Source organism: Equus quagga, chromosome 2, assembly GCF_021613505.1.
Source record: "Equus quagga isolate Etosha38 chromosome 2, UCLA_HA_Equagga_1.0, whole genome shotgun sequence".
Taxonomy (NCBI): Eukaryota; Metazoa; Chordata; class Mammalia; order Perissodactyla; family Equidae; genus Equus; species Equus quagga.
In genome coordinates, this window is record NC_060268.1 from 56,597,886 (window position 1) to 56,613,507 (window position 15,622).

Here is a 15,622-nt window from a genome sequence, read left to right on the forward strand (position 1 = left end):
GGGCCACGTTTGCCAGCCTTTATGTTTTTCCTCCATTCAGCTTTCATATGTACTATCTGTTTGAACAATTCAGAGTTTAAAAAAAATAGGGAGAAATTTAGATGTCACAGAGCCAAGTTACAAGATACAACCAGGCAGAGATTTCAGAGATACATAGAGGTATGTTTAGCAAGTACATTTAAAAAAATTTTTTGAAAATTCGTTAAGCACTTTTGCTCAGTCAGTATACTATGGACCTTTTTATAAGATTCTTTCTCACCTTTCTTCGGACTCTTTAATGATTTTTGGACTCAAACCACCTTGGTGAAGGTATTTAAAGAACAATGAAAATCAGAGACTAAAAGACTTTTAGAGTTTTCAGAGACTTAAGGATTGTTTGATGTCCCCTGTCTGCTCTGTAGATGAAAAAATAGGTGCAAGAGAGAAAGAGACAGAAATATGGCGCAGAACGAGGAGAGCTAGAAACCAGAAAACAGCCAGTTCTCCCAAATCCCGTCTGATGTGCTTTAGCTGCCTGACACCTTTCTTCAAGTCATCTCCGGAGAGTCTCAGAAAGGGACATTTTATTGGAGCACGAAATATGAACAATAGAATCCACTCATCGTATATACACTTTGTGCTCTTCCGTGTACAGAAAGTGCTTGCAGAAAGCATGCCATGTGGTGGTCTTTACCTCACGGAGGACTTCTGCGTGTGCTCATTGTGCCAAATATAGGGAAGGTGCGAGGAGGGGTAATGTACTAATTTGTTGCTGTTGTTGAGACTACGATCTATTTGGCAAATAAATATGAAATAGTTATTATGGAGAGCCAAAACTTGGCTCTGATTTCAACAAGGTCTAAGCTTTAACTGTGTTTTGAATGCAGGATGGTCTGTTTAGGGTTCCAAAAGTTGCAGTGCAGTCTATGGGGACTACTATGAAATGTTTCTAGAAAGATGGCAAGAGTATGGTGCAAGAAACATTGCTGATCAAAGAATTTGACGAAATAGAAGGTAAATCTAAAGAAGAATTAGCTCTTAAAACAGCAGCAACAACAAAACCTATTATAATAATGACTGACTTCAGGCTCCTTAAAAACATGGTGGAAAACTTTAAGAAGTGATCAGAGTCAGAGCCTTCTCTGGACTTTATTATATCAAAGATTAGCTGTACTGATAAACTTTAGACCTTAAGTATATGTGATGAAATTGAAGATAGCTGTAGGTCATGGATATAGAGTGTTCACTGTACCATTGTTTCAACATTTTTGTATGTTTGGGATTTTTCATAAGATGTTGGAGAAAGATTGGTAGTGTAAAAGAATAGAAATAGATTGTATGACTTCCAAACCAGAGTGGAGAGGGTGGGGAAGGGAGATAAGTAATACAAACAACTCAACCAACACCATAGGAGTTGTGCAGGGTGGATTATGGAAACAGAGCCAGAAAAAGTGTGGAAATGGAATGTATAAAATAAGATGTGAGAAATATTTCTAAATATAGTAGGCATCATAGCAACTATGAGTAAATCAAATTTACCGGTTAATAGACAGACGTTCTCATATTGGATGAAACTCTTAAATTAAAAGTCCAGCTCTATGCTATTTCTAAAAGTCACACTAAGGATGGAGGAAAGTTTAAAGGCATAGAAAATGATGCACTAGGAAACTAGTTAAATCAGAGCTAGAGAAGCTATATTTAAGGTCACACAAAATAGACTTTATGGCAAATAAACACATAAGTAGAGATAAAGAAGATCATTATGAAGATAGAAGGACTGATTTGCCAGCATTATATATTAATTGTGAACCTGTATGCACCTAACATTACCTTAAAATATATAGAGGAAAAATAGATAGTACTATAAGAAGAATTTTGGATACACAAATAATTTTAGTGGAATAATTTAGCATACCTCCCTCAGTGAGTGGTAAGTAGAACAAGATCAAAATAGAAGAAAATATTTTAGTTAAGAGGAAGTAATAAAATAGAAATCATAGAATCAACAAAACCCAAATCTGCTTTTTTGAAAAATTAATAAAATACATAAATCTCTGGTAAGTTTGAAGAAAAAAGAAAAAGACAAAATAAACATTATTAGTAACAAAAATGGGCTGAACTTTAGATAAAGAGATTCTAAAAATTAGAAGAGAATAAAATGAAAACTTGAAGCCAAAAAAATTGAAAATCTAGGAAAAATGGATAATTAGAAAATCTGGATAGGTCTATAATCTTGAAAGAAATTGCCTTATCAGCTTAAAATACACCAATCAAAAAACCAAGAAAACAGAAACTAAGCCCAGGTTATTTTAGAGAATAGAAAGAAAAAAAACACATTAATTTGGAACAAGCAGAATCAAAATACCAAAATTGAATACAGACCACATAAAACTTTTAAACTGAATATAAATGCCCTCCCTAAAGTTAGTAAAACATTAACAAAGTCCAACATGACGTGTGATTATATATAAGGGCAAGTTATAATTAGATTCTTCCACGGGTGCAAAACTCATTCACTCAACAACTAATTTATTGAATGCCTTCTATGTGGTAGGCACTAGGCATTGGGGATACAGCAGTGGAAAAATACAGTTAAACATTCTTGCCATCATGGAACTTATCTGCCTCTCTGCACTAGAAAATAAGTAGTAACAAATAATTAAAATACACAATAAGGAAAGAAAAAGAGATCAACAATTTCAGGATTAGAAAAATGAAACTCATTAGTTGCAGGCATTATGATTTTGTACGTAGATAATCCACTTGATATACAGGGAAGCTTACTGGAACTAATGAGAGTAAGCAGAGTCTCTGGAAAAAAAAAAAAATATATAGCAGCAGTGTATCACCACTAGGTCCAAACAGCAGTATTATTCACCAGCAGGACTGCCAAAATATATATAAGTATATAAGTAGAAATGTATATATGACAAATAGTATTCCCATACATAATCAACAAAAAGAAAATGTAATTGAATAAAGAAGATACCTTTAATAACAATAACAGTATAATTTACCGATGAGTGGAACTATCCAAAAATCTCCAAGATCTGACAAATAAAATGAGGAAACTTCATCAAAAAGCTTGAAGGAAGATCTGAGTAAATGGAGTGATTTGCTATGTTAGGAAAGAGGAACACTTAATGTCATAAAAGTAATTCTGTCCTAATTTATCTATTAGTTCAGGTCCAATCAAAATTCCCCTCACTTTAATGAGAGAAACTGACATTAAAATTAATATGGGGTCTCAATAAAACTATTAAAAAATTAATATGGACTAATCAAGGCTCAAGAATGACCAAGACTAATTGAAGATACATGGAGGACTCACACAACTGTCCCAGTTACTTACAAAGCTATAAAAGTCTGTTATTGATGTAGGGAGATGTAAGAGTTCTAATGGTTGATAAACCTACCTTTAATTAAAATTAAAATATTGGGGGGCCGGCCCAGTGATGTAGTGGTTAAGTTTGCACTCTCCACTTCAGCAGCCTGGGGTTTGTGGGGTTCGGATCCTGGGTGTGGACCTACACACTGCTCATGAAGCCATGCTGTGGAGGCATCCCACATACAAAGTAGAAGAAAATTGGCACAGATGTTAGCTCGGCAACAATCTTCCTCAAGCAAAAAGGGGAAGATTGGCACCAGATGTTTGCTCAGGGCCAATCTTCTTCACCAAAAAAATATATATTTTATATATTTTTATATTAGGCATAAGACATTACCAAATTAAGAGTGAAGTTCAGACTGGAAGAAGATATTTGCATAGCTGCAGTGCATACTACCGAAAATAAATTAATATCCAGAAAATACTAAAAAGGAAAAAAACCTTCTAAGAAAAAGATCACCCAGGATAGCAAGAGGCTCTTTAGAGAAAGAGGAAATTCAACTGACTTACAAAGGTAAGGAAAAATATTCAGCCTCAGAAGTAATCCAGAATGAAAAGTCAATAGGATATAGCATTTCATGTCCATCAGATGGGCACATATTTAAATGTATGAAAACGCCAAAGTACTTTAGAGAGGAGAAAAGACATTTCGGAATACAAATCTATTGTATTTGAAAACATATCAAGAGAAACAGAATATCTTGTTTCATAGATACAAGGAGATGTGGAACATAATAAAATATGCATGGAAACTACAAGAAAGTGACTATCATTAGGGAGAGAAAGAAGGATGGTATGGGACTTCAGCTAAATCTGTGATCTCTATTTTTTTAAAAACAGGTAGCAATTGTAAAGCAAATATGACAGCATGTTATCATATATTTATCCTGGGTGATAGGTATATAAACTTTGAGGCATATACTTTTCCATATAGTTCAAATGTTTCCGCAATTAATATTTTTTTAAAAAAACAGTCGCAATAGTCTGGGTGTGATAAAGGCTCGCTGGATTCACTGAGGTTGGGTATATAACATGTGGCAAAGGGAGGATGGACAGGCGATGGAAGTCAGACAAGAAGCTTCCATGACTGTAAGCTGTGCAAAGAAATGGTCCAGTGGTTGGGAGCAGGCAGGCAGGCACCTCTCTCATCCTTGATTACCATAGCTGCCTGGTGCTGTTTGCATGTTCCTCAGAAGTATTTTACTGAGAAAACAAAGCCACCCAGAGTGTGAATCTCTGTTGAGGAAGAATTTAGAGTGGACTTGGGAAATTTTCCCCCACAAACTCAAGATAATTCCGCTGCCAACAAGCAAAGCTTCTGACACAGTAGGAGGTCTTCAGTCAGTTTTTCCCCCGGCATCTGTTCAAATACGTATTCCTCCTTTGGAGTTGGTCTTCTCTGTGCGGCCTTCAGAATAATTTGATTGTAATTTCCGTTTTCAAACTAACAATGAAGAAGGCATTTCAGCTTCTGTTTTTCACCAGCTCTGGCCTGCCTCCTATTCCTATGACTCCTCACCCACTAGCTTCTTTATCCGTCACCTCCGTCCTGTGCTCCTGACGGCCCAGAGCTCTCCTATCTGTTTGGGGAGGTGATGACCACTCAGTGGTGCCTTCACTGTGTCCTCCTAGCAGCAGCCTCCTGGGGTTGGTGCCTACCTCCCTAACTACTTGCAAACCGGGAGCCTCTGAGTTTATTCAGCCTTCAGGCTGTCTCTGAGCCTCTGGAGCAGATTCTCATCCTTGCAATAAAGGGCACTGGGATTGGTTCAGGAGCACAGAACTGCTGTGTGGCTGAGACAGGTCCTCAAACCCTTTCCGGGGCTTCTCTCACGCCCTCTTCACTCTCCACTTCTTCCCACCCTGTTTCCCAACTCAACCAATGCTTTCTTCCCCCTCTGCCATCACCTCAGTTAGCCTGGACCTAACCAGCACTCTCAATCACACAGACGTTTTCATCTTTGAGCCTGGATTCAAATCCGAGTCTGTCTGATTCCATCCTTTGAGCCTTCAGCCCACTGTGCTAATAGTTCTCCAACGTTAGCATACATCAGAATCATCTAGAGGGCTTGTGAAAACACTCACTGCTAGGCCTCACACATAGAGCCTCTAATTCAGCAGGTTTGGGGTGAAGACTGAAAATTGGCACTTCTAACACATTCCCAGGTTGTGCCGATGCTGCTGGTCTGGGATCACACTTTGAGAACCTTATGTGATGGCAAATTTGAGAAGTTACTGTTACTCATTTGGTGATTCAACATAAAGGTTGCCTGGAGTCAGGAAGCCTGGGTGTTGTAGAGTCCTTTGGGTGACGCTGTCCCTGTTGCTCCTCTCTGCCTTCCCTCCTGTCCGTTTCTCCACCCTGTGCTGGGTAGACACTTCACTGCTTTGTGTGTGTACCCATATTGATGCCCTCATCCCTCACGAATGAGGGGACATCATTGTTTTCAATTCATATGAACAGTAACACTCCTAGGTAGGAATCCTATCTCCTTTTCAGGTGTTAAAACCAGCTTAGAGAGGTGGTGACTTGCCCATGGTCATGCAACTATTGGTGGCAGCTCTGGGACAGATGGGAAGGAGTTAACATTTCCCAAAAATCAACGCTGCCTCCCCTGTGCTTGTATACTTACTGCCAGACCAGAAGACATCTTTGGAACTCATCTTTTTGGAATTACTTATGAAGGCAGCTTAAATTATCTATAAGAAAATGAGGTTTTAGTGAACACCTGGATTTGAATGCAAATCTTGCTCCCCAAAATATGTTCATTAAATTGCCCTTCCCTGACTTAGTGACTTCTGGGCATTTCTAAAATATTGACTGCTGCCACCATGGTCATTATTATTATCTGATTGGGTGTTTGTGTTGCTTTATTCCTCACTTTGTCTGAAGGTTCTGAAATACTGATCATGTGATCTTTTGACTAAAGGGTATGGTGGAAGGACCAGGGTGTTTAGTGCTGAGCACCTGGTCTCCGGAGCCCCCAACAAGGCTTAAGTTGTTGGCTATGATTGTGGGTGACTGACTTGGTGTCGTGAGCCTCACCTTCCATGTATGAAGTGGTCTGTTTTCTTCCAAGGGCTTTTGTCAGAATTTAATTAATTTATGTATTAAAGCACCCGAAGCAGTGTTTGACTTTCAATAAACAGCAGCTATTAATAGTAGAAACCCTCTATCAACGTGGTTTAACTGTTGTTGGTTGGATAATCCAAAAAGCCATTTAAAGTACTTCAAGTACAGAATCTATGATATCTACCTCTCTGAAACGTTATATTTGAACTTTCAACTTATGTGTTCATTTGCAATCTTTTGATGCAGGACCAAGGATTTTTCTTGGTGTGGGTCCCCTGGGTGGGGTTCTACATTGTCTGTCTCATATGAACCATATCATCTAGGGGAGAATTTACAGATAATCATGAAGCAATCTGAAGACAGAATAGTTTTAGATTTTTATGATTTTTCTTTTCAGTATTTTACAGTTGCCTCAGCTGTATCTAATTTAATAACTTTTTGTAAATATTTACCTTTAGGAAGCATTCAGTAGCTCCTTTTCTGTACTATTTTAACAGTTTATGGGCTATGTTGGTTTATTACACAATCATATGAGATATATATGTATATTTAGCAACAAGGTTAGAGAACAAATACAGAGAAATACAGATTGGAGAACCAACACAGCTGACGTGGCCAGAGCAGAGGTGGGGCTCATGAGAGAAGAGTCTGTTGGCTGCACACCTTGAACCTCCCATGGATCACAGAGAGTTAGAAGAGCTTTGACTAGTCTGCCATCTTGGTAAAGTGGAGCATCTATTATTGCACTCAGAAAAGGTGTTACTTAGAAGGCTGGCAGTAGGGTTTGGAGAAGGAGTGAGGTCTAAATGCACGCCTTGTAGACAGCTGCCCTTTTAAGTTGGACATATTTAAGGAGGCAGTGGGAGGGACTTTGCTTGGCCAGAGCTTGCTTATTTCGGAGAAAAATTTCCAATCAGGTTTCACAATCTGGCCCATCTTCTCAGAGAAGGCTGACAGGTTTCACTTGTTTGCAAGTCCCAGATGCTTAGGAACCTTCCAAGCCCGGGTTTGGTAATCAAAACAACAACTGAGCTGGAACTGGTGCACTGCTGGCTGGCAGGCAAGGATGACAGGCTGCCTGCTCCTTCCAGCCTCGTGCTGACACCGTGCACTCTGCTGATTTACTGGGGAAAAATACACGCCACACATGCGCACACACACTTGCTTCATATTTAAAATACCTTAAATTCTCCCCAAATCGGTTCTTGTGACATTGGAGATAACACCTCTAGTGCAAGCTTCTGAAAGTTGTTTTCTGTACCTGCTGAAGAAGGAGAGATTCAGCAGCTACTGAAGAGTAAGAGGGTTAGTTTGCAAAGTTTGAATCGAGGGCAGCTGGTTGCAGCACAGAACTTTCCAGCCATAAATGCCCAACATAGTCTACCTCTGCCTGGCCACTGGATACTGCCGTTCTAGTAACAGTCATTGCTCCGAGGGGGTTTGGCCTGGGGCCTTTCTTGGGTGCTTTTGGTAACCTTAGACAGGCCTGTCTTTTTTGATGGCGTTGGAGCTACTGTCCAGAGGCCCACAGCAATGGCCTGCTCATGATGCTGTTTCACTGTCATTTTAAGTGTGCTGCTGGGGAAAGCCTGAAACAGCTGTGTTCAGGGGGATGCACTCTTGATCTGGAAGGTGACAGGCTCTCGGTGCTAACAAGTCCTATGACTTTAGCTAAGTCACTTTACCTCTTTGTGACTTGGCTTTCTCTTCTGTGACATTGGTGCCTTCCCATTCTGTCTCAACCACACATTATTGTCTACAAAGTTGCTTAATGAGTTGCTTAATATACAAGGTGCTGCTGCTTAGATATTTCTTAGATCACTCCTGCTGACTGATTTGGGGTCTCTTGATACAGCTGGAGTGTTTTGGTGCTCAGACCTAGATCCCTGAAATTCCGAAAAATGTACTTACAACATTGGTCTCCAGAAGTAGTTTGCAGGTTGACCAAGCATCATTATTCAAGTCTTTTTTGTTTTTTATTGAGTTAATGATAGGTTACAATCTTGTGAAATTTCAGTTGTACATTAATGTTTGTCATTTGTGTTGTAGGTACACCACTTCACCCTTTGTGCCCACCCCCCACCCCACCTTTCCCCTGGTATCCACTAAACTGTTCTCTTCGTCCACATTTTTAAATTCCTCATATGAGTGGAGTCATACACAGATTATCCTTCTCCAGCTGGCTTATTTCACTTAACTATTCAAGTCTTAATGTAGCCAGAACCTGGACTTGCCCCACCCCCTCTTCCCTACTTTTTTGCAGGAGTATAGTCTAAAGCAAATCCCAGGCAGCTTTTCGTGTCATCTATAAGTACTTCAGTATGTTTTAGTGAAAAATTTTTTAAAGTAATTTTTAAAAACCCACACAACTGCAAATTCATCCTAACACCCCACAAAATTAGCAGTAATTCTTTAATATCATGTGCTACCCAGTTTGTGTTCAATTTCCCCCCACTGTCTCAAAAATGTCATTTTATACTTAGTTCACATCAGGATCTAAACAAGGCCTACAAATTATATTTGGTTGATACATTTTTTTATAAAGGACAACTTCATTGAGATATAGTTCACATTTAAAGTGTGCAATTCACTGTTTTTTTTTTAGTGTATTCACAAGGTTGTGCAACTATCACCACCATCTAATTTTAGAACACTTTTGTCTCTCCTAAAATAAACCCTGTGTCTATTAGCACTCCCTCCCCAGTTCCCCAACTCCCATCCCCAGCCTTGACAACTGCTAATTCTGACCGTCTCCACAGATTTGCCTATTCTGGACATTCCATATAGGTGGGATCACATAATTTGTGGTCTGTTGTGATGGACTTCTTTCACTTAGCACAGTGTTTCCATGTTGTAGCATGTTTCGTACTTAATTCCTTTTTATTGCTGAATAATGTTCCATTGTATGGATAAACCATATTTTACTTCTCAATTCATCAGCTGATGGAATTTGAGTTGTTTTCACCCTTTGGCTATTATGAATACTACTACTATGAACGTTCATGTACAAGTGTTTGTATAGACATATGTTTTCATTTCCTCTGTATATATGCCTGGGAGTAGAATTGGTGTTTAATATTTTGAGGAGCTACCAAATAGTTTTCCACAGCAGCTGTACCGTTTTACATGCCCACCAGCACTATATGAGGGTTCCAATTTCTCCATACCCTTGCCAACACTTGTTACTGTCCATCATTTTTATTGTAGCCATTCTAGTGGGTGTACAGTGGTGTCATACTGTTGTTTTTCTTTACATTTCCCTGATGGCTTCTGATGTTGAGCATATTGTCATGTGCTTTTGGCCATTTGAATGTGTCCTTTGGAGAAATGTCTCTTCAGATCCTCTGGCCATTTTTTAATTGGATTGTCTTGTTATTAAGGGTTCTATATATTCTAGATAAAAGTCCCTTATCAGATATATAATTTGCAAATATTTTCCCCCATTCTGTGGGTTGCCTCTTCACTTTCTTGACGGTACCATGTGCAGTTCAAACTTTTTTATTTTTATGTAGTCCAATTTATCCATATTTTCTTTTGCTGCATGTGCTTTTGGTGTTGTATCTTAAAAGTCTTTGCCTAACCCAAGGTCATAAAGACTTACTCCTATATTTTCTCAGAGTTTTATCATTGTAGCTTTTACATTTAGTTCTGTGATCCGTTTTGAGTTCATTTTTGTGTTTGATGTGAGGTAGGGGCTCCAACTTTATTGTTTTGCATGTGGATATCAAGTTGTCTTAGCACCATTTGTTAAAAAGACTATTCTTTTCCCATTGAAGTATCTTGACACCTTTGTTGAAAATCAGTTGACTATGAAGGTAAGTGTTAATTTTTGGACTCTCAATTCTATTCCATTGACCTATATGTCTATCCTTATGTTAGCACTGCACCATCTTTGTTACTGTAGCTTTCTAGTAAGTATGTCTCTTAACGCTCTTTTAATCTGTTATTGTGTCCTCTTTTTCACCTCTACCACTAAGCCATTTATTCGTGAGGAATTTGGGTTATTTTTATAGAATTTCCAATGTTGGGATTCGCCTGATTGTGTCTTGGTGATATCACTTACTATGTGCCTCTCTCTTTTTGTAAACTAATATTTAGATCTAGAATCTTAATTAAATTCAGGTACAATTATTTATTTACTTATTCTTTATTGCCAAAAATACTTCCTAAGTGGTGCTGTGTACTTCCTGTTGCATCAGTCAGGAGCTTATGTTATCTGATTTTCTCACTTTTATTAATATTAAAATTGACCAGTAGGTTTGGATCAGACAAATCTATCTGTTGTAAAGGCCCCCATTAACTTGTCACTTAATAGTTTTAGCAGCTGCTCATGGTTGTTTTGATTTATTGCTTATTCCATTAAGAGTTGCAAAATGGGGGCTGGTTGCTGGCATGGTGGTTAAGTTCACACACTCTGATTTGGTGGCCCGGGGTCCATGGTTTCCAATCCCAGGCATGGATCTACACACTGCTTGTTAAGCCATGCTGTGGTGGCATCCCACATACAAAATAGGGGAAGATTGGCACAGATGTTAACTCAGGGCCACTCTTCCTCAAGCAAAAGAGGAAGATTGGCTATGGATGTTAGCTCAAGGCCAATCTTCTTCATAAAAAAAAAGTTGTAAAATGATTTCTATTATTCTTCCTGCATTTATTAGCTTTCCTGTTTTCCCTTTATCAGTTTTCAGTATCAGTTGGCGCCCTAGCAACATCTTAAGGTGACCAACGGTTATTTTAAAGCATCTTTATGGAATTTTATATATCTGTGTTTTTACCTGTTGTGGTCGTCATTCTTTCTGAGCTCAAATTGCTCCATCACTTGAAATTAATTATGTGATGCCTGGGATTGCTTTGAAATAATCCTGGGGAGAGGATGTGGGTGAGGGAGTAGGTGAGTCCTGAATAGCTGTGAATTATAGTTGTTGAAGCTGGGTGGTGGGTTCGTTATTCTATTCTCTCTCCTTTTTTCTAAGGTTTTGAAAAACGTCCCATTTTTGGCCAATGGTTATCCCTTGATGTCAGACCAGTGTCGTTTTGGTGGCTTCCTTGATCTCAGGCACACGAAACTCCAGGAACACTGTGTAATTTCCTGCCCCAGAGCTGGAATCAGTCATTCTCCAGGGATCCCTGATTCCCTTTAGTGGGAAATGGTGTTTGAAGACACCCTGCCGAGGCACTGGGAGTACTTCTTGCCACCAAGCTGTCCTTGCCCTTAGCCGCCTCAGTGGACGCAGCTAGAAAATAGGAGTTTCAGAAAAATGAATCAGATGTCAGGCCAATATTTCAAATGAAAGGTTGCAGGGTTTTTATGTAACTTTTCCTTCTTTATATTTTTTTTTATCTATTTTATGCTATAAATCTTGGTTTCTAACAACGAACGTAACTTCTCATTTACTTTATCCTAGCTATATATAGCATCCTACTTATATAATGTAATATCCTAACTTTATTGTGTGTGTATTTGTATTTATATAGAGAAGGGGTTAGTTTTAAAATAATGATACTGATATTTAATGAGTCGACTATGGTTCATTTTATCTTTGATATATCTCACTGGAGATGAATAGTCAAAAGACTGTTTTTCAGAGTTACTTTAAATCATTTTTATCCCTGTAGTTACGCTGTCAACTTGATAGACTGTTAAGTTCATCTGTTGCGCTTTGCTTTAAATTTTTAGGTGTGGCGTTTTTCCCCCTTTGTGGTTTCATGTGGTTCTACAGTGAAAATTATAATACAAAGAATATTCAGGGAGGTTTAATCTCCATCCTTGTTCCCCTTTCCCTGTTTTCCCTTCTTTCCTCAGAGAATCACTTTTATTAATACTAGACATATCCTTCTATTGTTTTAAAAATACTTATTAGCAATGTGAAATGAAAAATGTTTCCCTCTCTTTCTTTCAAAGGATAGCATACGGTCCACTCTTGTGCCCATTGCTTTGTCACTTTACAATATATCCTGTAAATTCTTTCTTCTTTAACTATGTTAGTTTGACCCTTTTTATCAGACTGGTTTTATATTTGTGTCCTATTTAAGTGCATGGTGGGATACTGGGAGAGAGAGTGGCTTAACTGTGAGTTTTACAAAAGTCTCTTTCTTTCCTTCTCACCATAGAAAATGATAAACGCCTTACTTTTTTTTTTATTCTCTCTCCCAGTCTAAAGGAATTCCTGCCCAAAGAATACATCAAGCAGAGAGGAGCAGAAAAGAGAATATTTCAGGTGCGTATTGGAAATCTACAGAATTTTCTTATTCTCCTCACTCCCTATCCTCATTTATTAGTAGTGAGGGGCCTCTGCATGTGATACTTTCATACTCTGCGCATGAGCTCTGCTTATATAATAAATGATTAGTGGCTCAAGAGTAAAGCAGCTGCCAGTTCTACTTTGGGCAGATTTATTATCTTAATCCATACCTTCTTGTTAAAGGTTACTTAGCCCTTCAGAGAAAAATGTGCATACATTTAATTTCAAAGGCATTATCTTGGTAGCATTGAAACAAAGTGATTTGCTATTAAAATGCACTGGGAAGGAAGCTACAGGTAGCTTCTTTGTCCTGAGATGTGTTTTTTGAAGCTAGAAGTTGGGAACCTTTTAAAAATCCAGGTTTATTCTAAAAGTCAGAGAGTTGTGTATACTAGGCAACCAGTTAGAAAAGCCCTGTCATCAACTTTGCCCTGAAATAGTCACTCTAGAGAATCCAAAATATCGAAGTCGTCTTTGGTATTGAAATGTAAATATAAGTTAAAATATAAATTTCATGTGTATAAAACATATTTTCACCCAGTATTGTTTCCAAGTGCTGTGATGTACCTGCATTTATATATCCTGCTCGTTGGAAAACTGTATATTTTGGGTGGATGTTACAATGATACCTCTCTTGACAAGAACATTTTTCCAGCTCTCATTTAAAGTGTTGGTTCTGAACCTTTTGGGACATGGAGTGCTTTGAAAATCAGATTACAATTATGGACCCTGTTCCTGCCACGCTGCATATGCACGAATTGTTGAATGTGGTTGTGAAACCTGTAGGGAATTGGGGCTCAAATTCTGCTTAAGAAACCCTTCATTAGAGCTTGCTGTGTGCTCTGACCCTTGGTCAGGAGGGATATGTGTCATGGAGGGGTCTCTGAGACAAACGTCGCTTGCTGATCATTCACAGCCACTCTTTGCACCATGTATAGTAACTGCCTCTACCAAGCCCACCTGCTGGCCAAACTGTGGTAACTGGTCCCTGCTGCTGTCACTTTTGTAGGAGCACAAGAACTGTGGCGAGATGAGCGAAATAGAAGCCAAGGTCAAGTACGTCAAACTTGCGCGGTCCCTCCGGACGTATGGAGTGTCCTTTTTCCTGGTGAAGGTGAGTTGGGCCATGTGGAGGGGTGGTTTTCCTCTGCCACCTCTCTCTCAAAGCATTTGCTGTGAAGCTTGGTTTGTCGTCTCTAGATCCCTGGTATTTGCAGATGTTCCATCTGGTCCGTTGTGACCTGAGTTTAGCTGTGGGACAGAAACGAAGTGTATGAGCTGCGAGGCTGGTGAGCGAGCCTGGCTGTCCGACGGTCTCTGGGCAGCTGTGTCACTGCTATAAAGTCACTGAAGGGGTGCATTTACTATGACTTGTTATCACTTTCCCGAGAGTGTTTCCCTCTTACCAAGAGCGTCCTGGACTAAGTGAAGCTTGTTGACCACTGCAGACTGAACTGAATTCATGTGGTAAATGCAGTACTTAATTTGTATACTTTTAGATGGATCTTGGGATTTTCTGTGGCCTTCAGGTCTATTTTCATGGGAATTGTTTGCCTTCCTACTAGAAGGAAAGAAGTGGGTCTTTGAAATTTAACCTGTGAGCAAGCAGAGGGAGGCCTTTGATGGGTGTGTTCTTTTATTTATTTATTTATTTTAAAGATTGGCACCTGAGCTAGCATCTGTTGCCAATCGTTTTTTCTTCTTCTTCTTTCTCTCCAAAGGCCCCCAGTACATAGTTGTATATTCTAGTTGTAGGTCCTTCTGGTTGTACGATGGGTGTGTTCTTAGGTTGACTGATCAGCCCTCCCATTAGCTTCCTTACCCCTTTGTGCATCCTGACCTCACATACTCTATTTTAGTCGTCCGACTATAGTCATGTGCCGCATGACGATGTTTCAGTCAATGACAGACCGCATATACAATGGTGGTCCCATAAGATTAGTACCATATAGCCTAGGTGTGTAGTAGGCTGTACCATCTAGGTTTGTGTAAGTGCGCTCTGAGATGTTGGCACACTGACAAAATCACCTAACAAATCATTTCTTAGAATGTGTTCCCGTTGCTAAGCGATGCATGACTGTGCTAGGTTCCATGGATTTCCACTCATTTTGCTGTGACTCTCAGCCTCCTGCCTCTTGCTTTTGGCCCTGGAGGAAGTTCCATCATGTGGTGAGGTTTCTTATGTTGCTTAAGACAAAGGGGAGTGTTAACCAGCTGTGCTGCAGCTGTTTCCAGGGACTGAAATCAGAAGGCCAGTGACAGCGTGCTTCAAGGAGGTTTCTTTCCCCATAGCTAAAGAAAACTGGAAAAAAAGGAAATTATGCCATCTGCTAGGATGTTTGGGGATATAGATGCTTTCCTTGACTTCACTCCTCATTGGAGGAAGCTGCTTCATTTAGGATGAGAAGAAATAAAGATGTTATACTGAAGAAAGGCATGTGCTTCATGCTGATTAGTTACTTCAAACAGCTCTCAGTTTTACACCAGAAGATGCTGGGCCCTTGCAAATGAAGAAAGCATGGGTGAATCACTTTGTTTTTAAGAAACATAATTTAGAAGTTGAGTCTTTCATATTTAGAATGTTTGAATGGTGCTGATGCCTTCTAAGTAATAATGACTCCATTTCCCAATATTAATAAGAATAATATTAATAACCAATTATATGCCAGGCATGTCTTATTCAAATGTCAGCAGCCCAATGGCAGGACTACCACTATGGTCTTCTTTTTAGAAATGAGAAAAGAGGCCTAGAAAGATTAGTGTTAGTCAGAAAGATTAAATGACTCAGCTGGGGCTAGTAACTGAAGGAGGCAGGACTTGAATTCAGGTCTCTCTGACTTCAGAGTCCATGTTCCCAACCACTGAGCTATGCTGCCTTAGCCAGGGTGATCCCATCTGAGATGTAGTCACCTGCTTTTATCATCCCAGCTCCCCCACCCC

The 15,622-nt window shown here is 39.3% G+C and overlaps 1 protein-coding gene across 10 annotated transcripts in view; it reads left to right on the forward strand.

Annotated features, from left to right (window-relative positions):
• The window catches only part of TLN2 (talin 2), a 413,192-nt gene that overhangs the window by 233,731 nt on the left and 163,839 nt on the right, over nt 1-15,622 (forward strand). For all 10 annotated transcript variants that reach the window (XM_046652946.1, XM_046652956.1, XM_046652955.1 and 7 more), the window contains 2 exons: nt 12,595-12,658; nt 13,692-13,796. In XM_046652946.1, the coding sequence (XP_046508902.1) occupies nt 12,595-12,658; nt 13,692-13,796 (169 nt within the window). The remainder of the gene's footprint in view (nt 1-12,594; nt 12,659-13,691; nt 13,797-15,622) is intronic.